This window comes from Asterias amurensis, chromosome 11, assembly GCF_032118995.1.
Source record: "Asterias amurensis chromosome 11, ASM3211899v1".
NCBI classification, from domain to species: domain Eukaryota; kingdom Metazoa; phylum Echinodermata; class Asteroidea; order Forcipulatida; family Asteriidae; genus Asterias; species Asterias amurensis.
In genome coordinates, this window is record NC_092658.1 from 5,237,137 (window position 1) to 5,254,277 (window position 17,141).

A 17,141-nucleotide genomic window follows, 5' to 3' on the forward strand; every position below is an offset into this window, starting at 1 on the left:
ACCAGTTGCAACAACGTAAACTTCATGAAATGTTGTCTGGTAACCTGCTTAGCAAGTTTATGTGCTCACAAGCTTTATGATCAGGGCTCAACTTCATAACTCACCGCTTACCACAGAATTCTCACTTACAGTCACCATTCTCTACTACAGGGTTTCCACAAAATATATATTTGACTAGCTATGTTAGCAAAGAATGCTTTAGTAGTAAGTGAAGTTTGTGCATTAAATTGTGAGATACTCCTATGCTAAGCACAGAAGTTCTGCTTACTTAAGTGCTCATTTTCCCCCCTTACCATAAGCAGAGACGTGTGATTCAACCCACCTCTATGACATTTAGGCCAAGGGCGCTCTTTGACCTCATAAACTTTAAAATCCTGATGGAGACCACAGTCCATCAAGCTGTCCTGTAGTTTGACCCCAGCATAGTAGTTTGACCTCTGACCCCAGCATAGCCAAGCGGGATCTGTTGATCTTTGACTGCAGTTGTTGACAATTCCCGGAGCCTATGCACCAGCTGGCATCAGTCATGAAGGGGTCATTTTTGTTTTTCATTCTTGGCCATAAATTTAATATCTATTAAATCGGTGCATTACCCCCTGCTAAAACATAGGATTTGAACTGTCTCTAGCTACCGGGCAATCTCGGTGGTCTAGTTGGTATGACACTGGTCTAGAATTTTAAAGGTTGTGGGTTCAAATCCCACCTGAGTAATATGCCACTTAAAGACACTGGATACTATTGGTAATTGCCAAAGACCAGTCTTCTCAATATATATTGGTGTATCTCAACATATGCATAAAATAACAAACCTGTGAAAATTTGAGCTAAATTGGTTGTCGAAGTCGCGAGATAATGATGCAAGAAAAAACACCCTTGTCACACAAAGTTATGTGCTTTTAGATGCTTGATTTCGAGACCTCAAAATCTAATTCTGGGGTCTCAAATCTAATTCTGGGGTCTCAAAATTAAATTCTTGGAAAATTACTTCTTTCTCGAAAACTATTACTTCAGAGGGAGCCGTTTCTCACAATGTTTTATACTATCAACCTCTCCCCATTACTCATTACCAAGTGAGGTTTTACGATAATAATTATTTTGAGTAATAACCAATAGTGTCCACTGCCTTTAAAGTATAAATCTTAAAGTCGATGGGAAACTTATGAAGGGGTACCATGGCCTCTGTGGCCTGTGTGTAATTCCAGGCCTCAGTATATATCTCAGTGGCTACACTAGTTGGAGGGAAAGGGGTTGGGGGTATTGCGTTGCATTGTGTTAGAGTAAGGAAGGATCCGATAGTAAAATTGTTTGAATGTACCTTTAAAAAGCCCAATAGAAAAAACCCAGCTGTGATAGCATCCCCTTAAAATGGGTTAATCAAAACTTAAGTTGTTGATTGTAGATTGATCATTAGGACCCCGCTATCTTGATTAATTGAGTTCACCATGCCGCTGATGGTAGTTGACTTTTGAACATTAGTTCCAGAGTTGAATTGACTTTGGTAAATAGGTGATCACGATTTGCAAGCATGGCAGAAAAACATCTATTTAAACAATGAGGGCTTTGTTTACGGAAGTAATGGGGAGAACCTACATGTAAGCCCGAGGAGCAAATGTATTTTCTTGCAATTTTTTAGAAGTGTGTATACTTCATTCCCTGCTCCCTGGAGGCATTTTTTCCTTTACCCCACCATCGCTTAGGCTGTGCCGAATAGGCGACTTCGGCTACAGCTACGGCTAGGGCGCGCGCGTCTGCCATTCTTCAACACTGACAGATGCGCTGATCTAGCCGTAGCTGTAGCCAAAGTCGCCAATTCGGACACGGCCTTACTCGCTGACAGTTAGTTTTGCGCATGTGCGAAATTGTTGACGAGCGCCCTCTTGTGTCAAAATCGTAAACAAAACATAGCCTTTCAACCGTTGAAAACGATTCGGGGTCATCGTGATCTTTGACCAAAAAGCCAAGATGGACAACTAAACGTGAATATGCAACAAAGTTAGTTGCGATGGTGGGTACTAAGCACTAAGACGGGTCTAAAAGTGCTTTAACATACAATATTTCCTGCAAGGTTTGTGGGACTACGTTTGAATGATGAGACCTACTCCTTTTATATACATGTAGCACCATGTAACGGTTTACAAGGTGCTGTGGGGCAACATGCTGCCAATCAAACCAGGGTGAACCTCTTCTTTTTTCGATGTGCACTGGGCCTTTGCGTGTGTTGGTTTTGGCTAGTAAACTCTTGTCACCCACCCGAACTTGCCCTGTAGTTCAGTTTGTCATTGTGTTTATCAAGTGCTTCTTGCACTCGATACTGAGTATACATGTATACCAAATACCTAGCCAGGTTATTAGAACAGGATTCTGTATTGTGTAATCATCATTGTGCTGTTGCAACATGATGTCCTACGTCATCACCCTGAAATCTGGGTGTTTACCTCTTCAAAATGATCAGTGATAGTCCAGATTTGATAAAAATGATTGTTTCAGGGCATCAGGCCTAGTACATTGTACATCCTCTGCTACGTGAGTCTGATTTCAAAGAGATTTTAAATATTTTTGAAAAGCTTCCAAAAAAAAAGCGCAAATGTTTGTGGGGTGTCTTGGCCAAGTGGTCTCTCGTATCAAACTTAAGTTTTGGTGGCTGAGTTATCAGGGTTTGCAGGTTCGAATCCTGGTTGTGATATTTGATTCCTCAGGGAAAACATACAATTTTAATTGCTTCTAATCACCCGGGAGTAACTTGGTTTCTGCAATGGTAGAGATGTTTGATGTAGTACAGTGGTAACTTGTGTCCCCATTTGGCTGCTGGTGCCGATAATGGTTTTAGGAATACTTGATGGGCCTACTTGGCGTAACAGCTGATAATAAATACAAATTTATTGAGATCTATCTTGATGTTGACGGACTAACAATTAAGATAAAATTGAGGCGAATTCTGGACTGTCCCAGTTCTTGAGTTAGATAGGATTAACACAAGTGCACTCAAACACCTTGTCTGCTATTCTTGAGAATAGAAACAGTAAAAGTAAATAATAAACATTTCTAATGAATAAATCATTTTGAAAATGTGCAAACAAAATTTTTCTAAAACATAAGGTAAAAGACCAATGATGAACATAAGCCAAAGAAGACAAATATTTCAAAATGCACAATTTTAGATCGCCTTGTATCACATGGCAGGATGACCACTTCAAGGTGAAATGGTTTGGACTATCGACCAAAATCAAGTGCCATCATGTTGCCATTTACTCCTGGGGCTGAAACAAGGTTACCCCATTCACAGTTCAAATGGATTTAGATGGGTATCATGCACTGCGAGCCTGGCTGTAGAATCCAGAACCTTCCCAACTTTTTATGTAGCAATTATGTTGTGCCTTGCGCAAGGGTACAAGTGTCATGACCAGGATTTGAACCAACACTCTGCTGCTGACAACTCCAGAGCTTGGGTTTGGTGAAGTAGACCGCTCAGCTACAACATACACCCAAAGAAATGATTAATACAAACAAGATAAAAAGAACAAATAAATAATTATATGCATAACAAAAATATTCTAAATGCATTTGCTGCAAACTCCCTTTAAATATATCTCATCATATAAGTCAATGACCACTGTGTACATTGTTTGTTTGTAAGTTGTGATTATGCAAGAATGGGGTGATCACAAACAATGGTTCCAACGGAGCAGAATTTGCCACGTTTCACACGAATTCCAGTTTGTTGTCACAGGATTGGTTGAGCGTCAAGCCCATAAATAGCCACATTCCAATCTGCTGCCGAGGATTTCACCTGTTGTTGTCATCCAACCGCCCCAAAAGTTATTCATTTATTTATTTATTTGCAGGTTGAGCACATTATCACATCCGAATGACAATGTGGACAAGGAAGGCAGAACTTGTTTTCCAGAATATTCTTTTGTTATAACATTGCACAATGTAAAAATGGTTTTTCCAATTGTACTTTGGCAACTCTAAACACAATGCTGCTAACAAATATATTTACTGCACCACATGTACACAATATACATTTAGTTGAATTGGAGTGATCGAGTGAGTAAAGAACGTTGGTTTTGTGAAGGTTTTTGTATTAGATATGGAATCATACATACATGTGTGTTTTAGAGGTAGATCAGGATTTTATTGTCAAAAGGAAGCTTCCATTTTAGCACATCTTTCGGAGGTCCCCTCTTGTGGGAAGATTTGCTTTAGAGGGTGCATAATGAGCCCACATTGACTTCATTCACTTATAATTACACACTTGTATGTATTGGTGATTATGGAGTCATTAATTTTCTGTCAGTTTTTATGTTTTTGCTTTGTTTCTCTGCTTTTGTTCCTAGTGGTTTAATACTAAATTTGTACAAAGCGCATTCCCCAATAACCAATGCGCTTAACATGTTTTTGTTTGTTTTTGTTTTTTCAGGTTTTTATTTATTTATTTATTTATTTTTTTTTTGGGGGGGGTGTTCCCATTGGCACTATGGCTTGGTCTGGATTGCAGAGATTTCTATAGCAGCTCCTTAGCAATAGTTGTAGCTACCTGGAGTGATCATCAGTTAAAAGAAAAAAAAGAAAAAAAAAGAAAAAAAACACTTAAAGAAAAAAACAGTAACACATCAGGCATTGAATCAACCAACGGCGCTCAAAGCAATTGCCGTGGTGTCCTGTGCTTTTGCTTGGGTGCCCGTTGCAAGGTTTCAACTAACATTTGAGTGCCCCCCTTGCGCGAGGAAAACTACTACACCTCTTCAAGAGCGAAGTTCCAGGCCTGGTGCGTGTGTACTAACAAAAATTAAGCTTCCTAACAACTTTCTCAACACTGTAACAGTTGGAATCCAGTTAGCCCCCCCCCCCTCTCCCTCCCCCTCTCTCCCCCCCCCCTCCCCACCTCCCAAACACCACCACAACACATGTTTGGCTTGAAACCTACTATTGTTCCATTGCCAAGGACATGTAGTAGAAATTATAAATTATTCATGATTGTGTGGCGTGATTTTATTTTGGAGAAAGTTGTTGACACGAAAAGTTGATTTTATGCCAAGATTGGAGTCCCATCAGGTTTGTTTGACCTCAAGCAGCTGTGGCATGGTTTAAAACTTTATTGTAAGCCACTTTTTTGTTTTTCTTTGTCAGAGTATTTACAAACTTTGATAAAACTGTGGAAAAGTACTTAACTTCTAAATGGGTCATATAACCAAGTTAGGTACTTAAATAGGTCAAATACAGACTGCGTAAAGTCAAATGTGCATACTGCAAATTCTTGTAAAAGGCATTGTTTTTGTATTTATTTGGTAAGTGTACTCTTATGATCAAGTCTGTATGCTTTGTTTTTGAAAGGGCAAGGGTACCAAGGCGAAAAGGGTGAGGAAAATTGTAAATTTCTACTTGAGCGTTTAAAGGGCACCAAGGCAATGATTAGGGGGCATGAAGGCAATCGCCTTCATTGCCTTTAAATACCAGGCCTGTATTATTTTTGTAGGGAAGTGAGCATAGATGACCACTCTCATACCAAATGTTTGTCAATTCAAACACTTATTTTCAAAATCTCAAGTGAAACAAAAGTTCAAATAATTTAAATCCTTTTTGTTTGAGGAGGTACGTAGGATGGATGTATCAGGTTGGCTCAGTAGTTTTTTTCCCTGCCTTTCACCTCTGGAAACCCCGGTTCTAATCCCACCTCAGACCGGAGCATTGCATGTGGCATGGGTTTCAAGTCACTACGTGATTGCATGAGTTTTCCCCACATTGGGGTTTTCCTGCCACATCTGAATCTGAAAATTTCTTCCCATTTCGTATTTATCCTGCTATTGGTGCTAATTGTGCTATTGATCAAATAAATAAAATATTTCAGTTGCTAGTCCAGTCCTGTATATTTAAAGACCCTGGACACTATTGTCAAGAAGCTAGAGTCTTCTCACTTGGTGTATCTCCACATACGCATAAAAAAACCAACCTGTGAAAATTTGACCTTAATTGATTGTCAAAGTTGTGAGATAATAATGGAAGAAAAAACAACCTTGTCACACAAAGTTGTGTGCTTTCAGATGCTTGATTTCGGGACCTCAAAATCTAATTCTGAGGTCTCTAAATCTTTCTTGACAACTACATTACTTCAGAGGGAGCTGTTTCTCACAATGTTTTACACTATCAACAGCTCTCCATTGCTCGTTACAAAGTATGCTTTACAATTAAAGTATGCTTTACAATTATTTTGAGTCACCAAAATAGTGTCCACTGCCTTTAAAGGGGTTGATACCATTGTAGATCAAGTTTTTGGCCATGACACGAATCCTTACTCACTGAATAAAGATAATATAAAATTCCTGTAAAAGTTCAGCTGCAATTTGAGAAAAAAAAGTGAAAATCATATGGCAATTTTCAGGAGAGTCTCTTAGACGAAAACTACTTTTGTGAAATCATGTTACTAATTTCTTAAAAACAACAGCACCTCCGCAAATGTTATTGTAAGAGAAGCTTTCTACCATCATTATCTTAATACCCTGTGAGTTTAATGTCAATTGTGTACTTCTGTCTTTTGTGTCGTACAAAAAAATACCCAAACCCTTTAAGCACAATTTACGCAACCCGCTTTCTCTGTTATTGTTGACAATAGTTGTTGAGCCAAATCAACCCAAACAAATCCAGTTCACTGCTTCACTAGCTTCTAGGAAACTGTGATTCTGACAATGATGAACAATACATTAAATTCACAAAACAAAGTAACAATGAGTCAAGTTTAAGCTAGGGAAAAAAAAAACAGGGGAAAAACAGCTGATAATTTCCATACAATGGTGGTATTTGCCTGAAGGTTTCTACACCCTGGAAAATGTCCCTGTAGAGCGAGGGGGTACTTTTTCTCTGACCCATATATTAGTGGCTGCTCTCTTGATCATCACTGTTGACCTTCTGTAATGACCATAACACCTCAAGATGTTTTTTGGTTTTTTTTGGCTGTTTCTTTTTCTTTATTTTTACTCTATTTTTTTCTTACTCTGGATTTCATTTAGAGACTTTTCCCCACCATTTTGTTGGGGATTTTGATCTTTATAGGTTTTGTTCCCTCCTCGATTATGGATGTTATTGTTTTGTTAACTGTTGGTTTTTTATGACCTATTTTAACAGATTATCTGGTCCTTGAGTGCATTACTAATTGTTGACCTTTGATCCTTGACATTGGTTCATTGTTTGTTTATGCAACAACAGCTGATTAAGTTGTTGGTTTTTTTAATACCTTTGCACTTACTCCTGTCTTTTAAGCAAATATGTTCTTCCCTTTTGTTTTGCCAGTTCTTTTTTGTATGACTTTTGTTGCAACTGGCTAAAGCCTGGCACGTTAAGACCTGCTTGAACGAAAATGTCAAATGTCAAGTCGTGAACTTTGCTGAATTTCATTTAAAATGTTTTCAACGAATAAGGAAATCGAGTCATATGATTATTATATGAATAAATTTTAATTGTGTAAAAAACCAATCATTTTGAATACCCTTATCCAGTGCTTTTCTGAGAGGTTTGCGAAAAGCTCTGTTACGTAATCACTCTCAAAGCCTCATAGTTGAGAGCTCCAATTTGTAAAGCCGCTTTGTTGCAGCGAGGCGGTATAAAAAAGCAAACTCCCACAAATGACGTCAGCGGCATTGTCCTTTAACGCGCGCTCTTAATGGCAGAAGTGTTTTTAGTTTTTCAAAACCTTTAGGTTGGGGCCTGATTTTTTAATTGATAATTACGAAAAAATTCAGAAGTGTACACTTTTTGAAAATTAAATTAAAATGGTCAACAAGTGCATTATAAACAAGTTAAAATACCATTATTTAGTCCATACACCTCCTTTTGTTTCAGTAAAAATGTACATATTACAAAATATTTCATTTTCCAAGATATGCTTTGATCAGGTTAGCACATTGGAACACAATACAAACTTTGTAGTTAACAATAAATATTCTGAACTGGGAAATTATTTGACCTTGCAAATACACTCTACTGTGACATTGATTCAATGTGTGTACATGTTGCCCATGATGGTTTTTTTTTTTTTGTGACATGTAGTGGCAAGGTTTTGATCAAGCTGCACACTTGACAAATCTCGCAGGTCCAATTTGAAACGGGAATGTTAGGAATGATATACACGTAACAGATACAATTTTTAATACATAATATAAACTGGGAAATTATTTGGCCTTGCAACTACTTATTTCACTGTTGCATTGATAGGGTAACTGTGTGTACATGTTGCCATGGACGATTGGTTTTTTTTTGTAAGGGCAAGGCATAAAACTGCAAATCTCTCAGGTCCGATTTGAAACTGGAATGGCTTTTAACTAAAAGGTCAAGGTTTTTGAGATATCAACAACAAACCTTGCATTGGGGATGTTGTAAATAATCCAGGGATCTGAAGTGCCAAAGGGGTTGTTGTTGCTTTGTTATTCCCAGAAAAAAAAAGGGGTCAAGTGGGGTCGGATGGCTGATTGGTCAGCGGGCAGAGTTTTTTTTTTGGAAAATTGTATGACGATTGAACTCTTGTACCAATACTTCCTATGTTGGAGATGTAGCACTGTGTTTGTAACAAATAACAAATGAGTTTACAGGTTCACATTATAGAATCAGTGGTTTTTCGGAAGGGTAACTATATTTCTGTATTTAGTTTTCAATTTGCACATCATCCAACTAAAAGTAAAGTAATCATGTGTGGTTCATTAGGATTTATGCTTTATCGAGACTGCCCTTGTAATTTGTCTTAAAGACACTGGACACTATTGGTAATTGTCAAAGACCAGACTTCTCACTTGCTGTATCAATGCATAAAATAACAAACTTTGAAATCAATTGGTCGTTGAAGTTGCGAGATAACTTTGGTGGAAAAAAACACCCTTGTCACACAAAGTTGTGTGCTTTCAGATGCTTGATTTTGAGACCTCAAATTCTAAATCTGAGGTTTCTAAATCAAATTTGTGAAAAATTACTTCTTTCTGGAAAACTACTTTACTTCAGAGGGAGCCATTTCTCACAATGTTTTATATGATCAACAACTCCCGATTACTCGTAATCAAGAAAGGTTTTTTGATAATAATTATTTTTATTAATTACCAATAGTGTCCACTGCCTTTAATCTAAAGGTTTGCTTGGAAATAAATGTTGTTGGATATTTTGACAATTATTCTTGCAACAGACCTTCATTTGCTTGCGAGGCAGAGTGAAGGACCAAACCCTACACTCTATCACAAAGTGAATTATTATCAATTTTGTGTACTATTTAAGTAATTGTTAAGTCAATTCAGTGTTAAGAAGAAACTATAAATAGCTAGTAAACTTGCGGGTACAACCATGTGTAAATCTCTTAGGGTGAGTGTTGGCTCTGAAAAGAGCCGGTTGGGTATCGACGTTTGAAACAGTATACTCTGCTCGTCTTCAGGAAGATGAGCAGAGTATACTGTTTGAAACGTCGAACCCAACCGCCTCTTTTCAGAGCCAACACTCACCCTGACTTACACATGGTTGTAACCGCAAGTTTACTAGCTATTTATAGTTTCTTCTTATTTCTCCACACCATGCATAGCTTCAAACAATACTCAATTTAGTGATGTTGGTAACTTTTGTTCAATGTTCCAATTGTGTTGTTAACATAAATCTGTCCTCTTCTTTTTTAGGTTGGATGGATTTTCACAGATTTAGTTGCAGAGGATCTCACCAAAGGAACAGTCAAGCATGTCAGGAACATGGTTAGTATTTGGAAATCAATCAAATTGTGTGATATCTAGACTATAGTTTTATTTTAATAAAAAAAAGTAGCATATAATGATCCACACGAAGGCAATGAGGGTGATTGCCTCCTCGGCCCCTGGTCATTGCCTTGGTGCCCTTGAAAAACTACAGTAGAAATTTAGAATATCCTCATAAAGTGTCTTTTACTAAGGGGAAATGCCTTGGTGCACTTGTCCTTTCAAAAACGAGTGTACAGGCCTGCTTTACCAATTACTAATTATTTTTATCTTGAAAATTACAGGATGCTCATTTCTTGAGTGCGGAAGAGTGCATCATGGCAGGGGAGCTTCAGAATCAGCATCCTAACCCATGTAAACTAGCCACTGAGGGCACGTTCGGCTCCAAGTTTGTCACTTGTATTGTAACAGGTTAGTTCTATTCGTCTTCTCTCTCCGACTGTCTGGCTCAATGGCCCTTTTCGAAAAACAATGGCTGCGGCTTTGGATTCGGCTTCAGGCTCCATCCTCTCATCCGAAGCCCTGAGCGCGTACACAAAGCAAGCGCAATTGTCCAAACAACCGCCAAGTTACGTAACCTGAGCCGAATCTGGAGCCAAAGCCGTGGAGCTGTATGGCCCTCATAAATGTTGAAAAAGTAAATGGTACCAGAGCAGGATTTGATTTTTGAGTCTCTATTTCCCACGTCAGGTGATTCCACAAATCAAATCCACACCGAGGCGTACCAAGTATCCAACCAGTGTATGGCCCTGGTGCAAGATGACTGCTTAGTGCCTACCAGAGATGCCCCTGAGTTGGGCTACGTACGAGAATCTACTAGCGAGCAATATGTCCCTGATGTCTTCTACACGGTTAGTATTTGTCAATAAAGGAACATTACAGAATTGGTTTTGCTAACAAAACAGTTGCTGGCAGTGTAATCACTCTAGTAATCCACCATACATAAACTGACAAACCTGTAGAAGTTTGAGATCGATCATCCATCTGGGTCACAAGTAAATAGTGAAAAACCGATTAGACATTTTGTATGACATGGATGGAAGAAAAAATATTGAATAAAACGCTCACTGAGCGATAAACTCCAAATGTGAAATTAGAATATTTATTTTTCACCAAATATGACGTATCAGTCATAAATATTTCAAGGGATGTTATCTACTATCATCATTATTAGACCGTGTAAGTTTTATGTAAATCTGTGATTTTCACGATTGTTTCTTACCAATTCTGTAACTTCCTTTAATAGAGGCTAGCCTGTGGGTTAGCTTGGACCAATTTTATAGAGCTGCTGAAGCAGAAAAAATTGCTTACAAATTTTGCTGCTAAGCTCGGATTATACTTTTATATGTTATTTTGCATGGTTACCTTAATCTGGTAAGCATAATTTGTATGCACTTTTTGGGCAGAAGCGTCCAATCCAAGCCGAAAATATTGCTGAAGAATTTTGCTGCGAAGCAAAAATGGGCATGTTACCAGTCACAGATCATGCCCTTGACATGGTATTTTGAATGTTAACCTTAATCTGGTAAGCAGAATTTGTTTGTGCTCAACTAAAAACCAAACTATATTTCTACTGTACTTCTTCGACTGTTTATCATTCTTCATGCTTGGGATGTTTTGTAATTTTTTACAGGAAAAGGACAGTTATGGAAACAGCTCAAAATCCTTAGCAAGACCCCTGCCTGTTGAATTTCTGCTGGTTGATGTAAGTAATGTTGCAACAGTTTTTTTAAATTTTTATATTGATAACAAGGTGATTGTGACATAAAGCTGTATTCAAGACACTGGTCACTGTTGGTAATTGCCAAAGACTAGTCTTCACAGTTGGTGTATCTCAACATATGCATAAAATAACAAACCTGTGAAAATTTGAGCTCAGTCGGTCCTCGCAATTGCAAGATATTTATGAAAGAAAAAAAACACTGGTCGCACCATGGTCACACAAAGTTGTGGGCTTTCATATGCTTGATTTCGTGATCTCAAATTCTAAATCTGAGGTCTTGAAATAAAATTTGTGGAAAATTAGTTCTTTCTCAAAAACTACGTCACTTCAGAGGGAGCTGTTTCTCACAATGTTTTATACTATCAACCTCTCCCCAATACTAGTAAACAAGAAAGGGTTTATGATAGTATGTATGTAGAGTATTTACCAATAGTGTCCACTGCCTTTAAGACCATTAGCCCTTTTGAGATATGATGGCCTCTGTATAAGTACACTTTGGGGTGTGGGTTAATTTACCCAAACCTTACAGTGTGATAATACTGTGTTCACCATATCTCAAAATGGCGTATTGGGGGATTCTGAGGGGTTCAAATCGACAATTGACCTGTTAGATGTGGTGATTACAGATAACTTTATAATTATTGTGCAATTAATTTTTTGCCATTTTTAAATTGTTGTTTTTCCATCTTGTTTGTGATTTTGTTTACTTTTTATAGTATTTCTTTGTTTTCTTCGGTTGTTTGCCTGTAGTTGTGCTTGTCCATTGTGTGTTGGTTTTGATGTGTGGACAAGGGTTCCCATTTGGTGGGCCTGTGTGCCTGTTTGGGGTTTTGCACTGGTTTATGTTGTATGTATTTGTGCAATGAAGGTAATACAATAATAAAAAATAAAAATAATAATAATAATAATCAGATTTAAAACCACCCCTTCTTTTCCCCACTACATACCTGCCTTCCTCTTTGCACATCTTCCTCCCAGGTGACGAGCGGTTTCCCTAAGGATCCAATGTACACCTTCAACGACTCGCCGACAGTCAAACACTTCCCCGTCGAGAACCGCTCCGAGCTCGGGGAGGTCCAAGACCTCGGCCCATTGGCCCAGTACATGAAACAGTTCAGCAGTGAACAGTTCATGGAGGCCATGTTGGATTTCCATTTGATGGTGTACCTCGCTGCTATGCAGATGCTGCCAATTAGAGTGAGTGCAGTATGACTTTGATCAGAGATGGGATTTCTCAAAAACCAATTTTGTTTAACCCCCCCCCCCCAAAAAAAAGGTTTGAGTCCTTGGGGGATTTCACAAAGGTAGTCCTAACTTAGGACTAGTCCTAGGTAATGCTAAGAGATAGGACCAGTCCTAAGTTAGGATGAGTTAGTCCTAACTTAGGACTGGTCCTATCTCTTAGCATTACCTAGGACTAGTCCTAAGTTAGGACTACCTTTGTGAAATCCCCCCCTTGTCTGGCACTTGTTTCATTGAGCCAGATACTTTACCATAATTGCTTTGTCCTTTTGATGGGACATTAAGCAGTAGGTCTCTACTATGATTGGTAGTGTTGGAAAAAAGCCAAGTTACATGTAGCCCTAGGATACAGACATGCAACTTTTCCTGGTATCAGCTGATTTCCTCTTTTTTTAATCTCAGATTTACCATTCAAAATTGAAAAATACTATACAAAATCATTTGAATTTTGTAATTTCCTCTTCTTTGGTGAAGTTGCAGTTCCATGCCTGAGGATATCTGGTTCACATAGCAAGTACCCTTGTTAACAGGTTTCCTCAGGCTTGCAAGAAGCTACAGTGATTAAGTTTAGTTATGAGGCAATCATCATTTTCATTACCAGAAATATATTTACTTTTGGAAAGTGTTAGCTGTTGTAGAGTGTCATGGCTTAGTGGTTAAGAGAATAGAATTCAAGTTCTTGTTGTTAAGTCATAGAAGTGTGGGCTCAAATCCCGGTCATGACACTTGGACCTTGAGCAAGATATTTGACTATACTTGCTTCTGTTTACTGCGGGGTATAAATGGGTAACTGCGAGGGTAGAGGTTGATATTGTGTATGAAAAAGCCCTAAGAGCTCTTTGGTTATCAGGGTGTATACTCCCCAGGGAGCTGAGAAAGATTGAATGAATGTTATTGGCCCAATGACCAGGACACTAATGTAAAGCGCATTGAGACGGTTTATTGTGAAATAAGCTATTATAAGAATTTACTATAATAAGTATTGAAATACTCTATGGTGTGGTTTCGTCTTTTCAGGATCACATGGGATCACTATTGGATGCTCTGAGGACACAGGATGGAGAGCTAGCGAGGGCGTGGTCAAAGAGCGAACATTGGGCAACGTTAGAACATTTCATGGCTGCCCAAGGTAAATTCACTTCTTATTCACGTCACCAGGGCTCAGTTTTATAAAGCTTGTAAGCACAAAAACTTGCTTAGCACGAAAAAACTAATGCTTAGCAAAAAAGGTTTATTTTACAAGCCAAATTACCATACAGGTACAATTGCTACGACTGGTACCATGGTCATTTTTATCAGATGTAGGCCTTGATGCCCCTCCTAAAGTTTCCAATAGACTTAATGATTTTCCAATTGGAGTGCCCCTTGCAAAATGAATATGGCCTTGCCCTCTCAAAGATGACATTCCACGCTTGACCTGTGCAGGCCTGACTGCTTCAAACTTGAAAGGGCACCAAGAGAATTTCTCCTCGGTAAAGGGCACCCTATGAGGAAATTGTAAATTTCTACTGGAGCATTTCAAGGGCACCAAGGCATGGAGGCAATCGCCTTTGTTGCCTCTGTGAAGTATCAGGTCTGCCTGTGTACCCTCTTCGCCTCTCTGTCTTTCACCAATGCCAACTTTTCTGATGTTTTATTTATTCCAGCGCCGAGTCCTACGTCAATGTCGGCATCATCAGCTTCCTCAGGGGCAGGGGCATCCCAAGGAACTTGGACTTGCTCTCGATGTACATACATCAACACCAACTCAAGACCAACCTGTGAGATCTGCGAAGGACCCAAGGCTTGATGCAGTTTCTTTCCAGTGTGTTTTTTTTTACTGGAACTAATTGAAATTGGATACTAAACCTATTCTTAAAGGCACTGGACACTATTGGTAATTACTTGAAATAATTATTAGCATAAAAACTTACTTGTTAATGAGCAATGGAGTGCTGTTGATAGTATAAAACATTGTGAGAAACGGCTCCCTCTGAAGTAATGTAGTTTTTGAGAAAGGGGTAATTTTTCACTCAAATAATATCTGAATGCACACAAAATGTGCAACAATGGTGTTTTTTCTTTCATTATTCCCTTGCAACTTCGATGACCAATTGAGCCCAAATTTTCACGGGTTTGTTATTTTATGCATATATGTTTGGATACACCAAGTGAGAATACTGGTCTTTGACAATGTGTCCAGTGCCCTTAAAGGTACAGTATAGCCAGTGGGATACAGTCCTGTCCAATTTCAATGTGACAAATTATTACATGATTTAGCTTATATACTTGACAAACTGACAAACTACCTGGACTTGGGTAATTCTCTCAAGATCCTACACCCAATCTCAATCTCAAAGTACTGTGTTTTGAAATTGTCCTTCCACCAATCAGAGTATCAGGTCACTCTTTAAAAATAATCTGTCTTGAGTTAAAACTTTTTCTTATAAAGCGCATTTTACATTAAAGGGAAGGTACCTACCTGTTTGGTAATTACTCAAAACAAATATTAGCTTAAAATCTGACTTGGTAACGAGCATTGGAGAGCTGTTGATAGTATAAAACATTGTGAGAAACCGCTCCCTCTGAAGTAGCATAGATTTTGAGAAAGAGGTAATTTCTCAGTAAAATAATAAAAGACTTCTAGCGAGAAGTCTTTTATTCCTATCTGAAAGCACACAAATTCGTCCAACAAGGGGTTTTTTTCTCTCCTCATTTTCTTGCAACTTTGATGACCAATAGAGCTCAAATTTTCACAGGCTTGTTATTTTATGGTTATGTTGGGATACACCAAGTGAGAAGACTGGTCTTTGACAATTACCAAACGTGTACCTTCCCTTTAACTTTAAATCTGCTTTGCATAAGTGTCCTGGTCATGTTATCTTTCTCAGCTCCCTGGGAGTATAAAGCCCTGGGCTGCCGTGGTGCTCAGAATGCTTATCCAAACTCACTATCAGCCACTACCCTCGTAGGTACCCCTTTATATTATTATTATTCTCAATTCTTTTTCAGATTTAAAAGTGTCTACACAATACAGTGTAATTAATTTCCATGTTTGATATTGATAGGTTATTTATTTCTATTTCTTTAATTGATCTAATCATTTATTAGTTAGGCTTTGGGAGATTACAGTTCATGCTTTTAAGTGTGTCCCGCACAATTTAGATTTTGATTTTCTTAAGACCTGTTACCCTTTAAAAAAGTTTTGGTATTTCCTATCTGGAAAGATCCTCCATGATGAGGCTGACCATTTCCTCTACCGATGTCACACGAGGCAATTTATTGGCAACCAACTCCATTCAATCTTTGGGGTCGCAGGTTATTGGCTGAAAAGTGTCTTACACCTTACCAAAGCGTTCCTGTAGCTCGCACTGTAACAGGTTGCCTCAAAGTTGCCTGTAAAAGCCCTGGGGGTCAAGTCACATAAGGCAAGTTGCAGGCAACCAGTTCCAGTCAATCGCAAAGAAGAAAAGGCATTCACAATAGGGGACTTTTGGGAGCCTTGGTAGCAGCAGACTTACCAGGTAAAATCCATTGTTCTCGGTAATGATTGACAAATAAAAAATAATTCATGCGCTAATGAAGTGGTTCTGTAGCATGCACTGTAGTAGGTTGCCTCCAAGTTGCTTGTAAAGTTTCCTGGTGTGACAAGGCCCTAAGGCCCATGTCACACGAGACAGGCAACCAATTCCAGGCAATCTCCAAGAAGAAAAGGCAGTCACATTTGAATGTCCATATATTTTTTCTTGGGGATCGTAAGAAATTGTTTAAATATTACTCAATGTGCTGCCAAAGTGGTTGGGTAAAATGCATGGGAGTTGGTTGCCTCCACGTTGCCTGTAAAGTTTCCTGGTGTGGCAAGGGCCCACAGAATCCTTTCTAAATAGATATATTTTAGGGTATCGAGAGATTGTAAAACAACACAAAGGAATGCACCACATGAATAATCCATTTTCAATTTCTAAAAGTGTACAATAGCCTAACAAAATGTAAGAAATCACAGTAAATACGACTTTTAAAAAGCATGTGTACAACATTGGTAATTTGTCAAAGACCAGTATCCACACTTTATGTGGCCCATATAGACATGATATAACACACCTGTGGAAATTTCAGCTCAATCAATCATCAGAGTCAAGTAGTGAAATAAAAACTCTTACAAAGCATCAAGTTTTGGACTCAGGAGATCAATTTGTTTTACTAATTTTCTCAAAAACTTAAGCAATTCAGGCAGGAAGCATTTCAAGAGAGACTTTCTACCATGATTATATTTACAACATTAAGTTGTGTGAAATCTGTGAAGGTTGTTTTCACCCATACCAGTGTTGTGCACACTCTTTGAACCGACCTAAAAGTAAAACCAATGTAAATGGAGTAAAGTTGATGGACCCAATTGTTCCCCTAAACAGTGTTTAGAATTGCATAACACTAACTATGATTATTAACAATGGACAAGTAAGGTACTATGTACTTTGAATACAATAAAG

At 38.4% G+C, this 17,141-nt stretch overlaps 1 protein-coding gene across 1 annotated transcript in view; it reads left to right on the plus strand.

Moving 5' to 3' along the window:
* The window catches only part of LOC139944481 (nuclear protein localization protein 4 homolog), a 29,229-nt gene extending 12,088 nt beyond the window's left edge, over window positions 1–17,141 (plus strand). Inside the window, exons 10-16 of the mRNA XM_071941508.1 lie at window positions 9,639–9,710; window positions 9,995–10,121; window positions 10,401–10,561; window positions 11,344–11,415; window positions 12,412–12,630; window positions 13,693–13,804; window positions 14,322–17,141. Of these exons, the coding sequence (XP_071797609.1) occupies window positions 9,639–9,710; window positions 9,995–10,121; window positions 10,401–10,561; window positions 11,344–11,415; window positions 12,412–12,630; window positions 13,693–13,804; window positions 14,322–14,464 (906 nt within the window). The 3' untranslated portion in view covers window positions 14,465–17,141. The remainder of the gene's footprint in view (window positions 1–9,638; window positions 9,711–9,994; window positions 10,122–10,400; window positions 10,562–11,343; window positions 11,416–12,411; window positions 12,631–13,692; window positions 13,805–14,321) is intronic.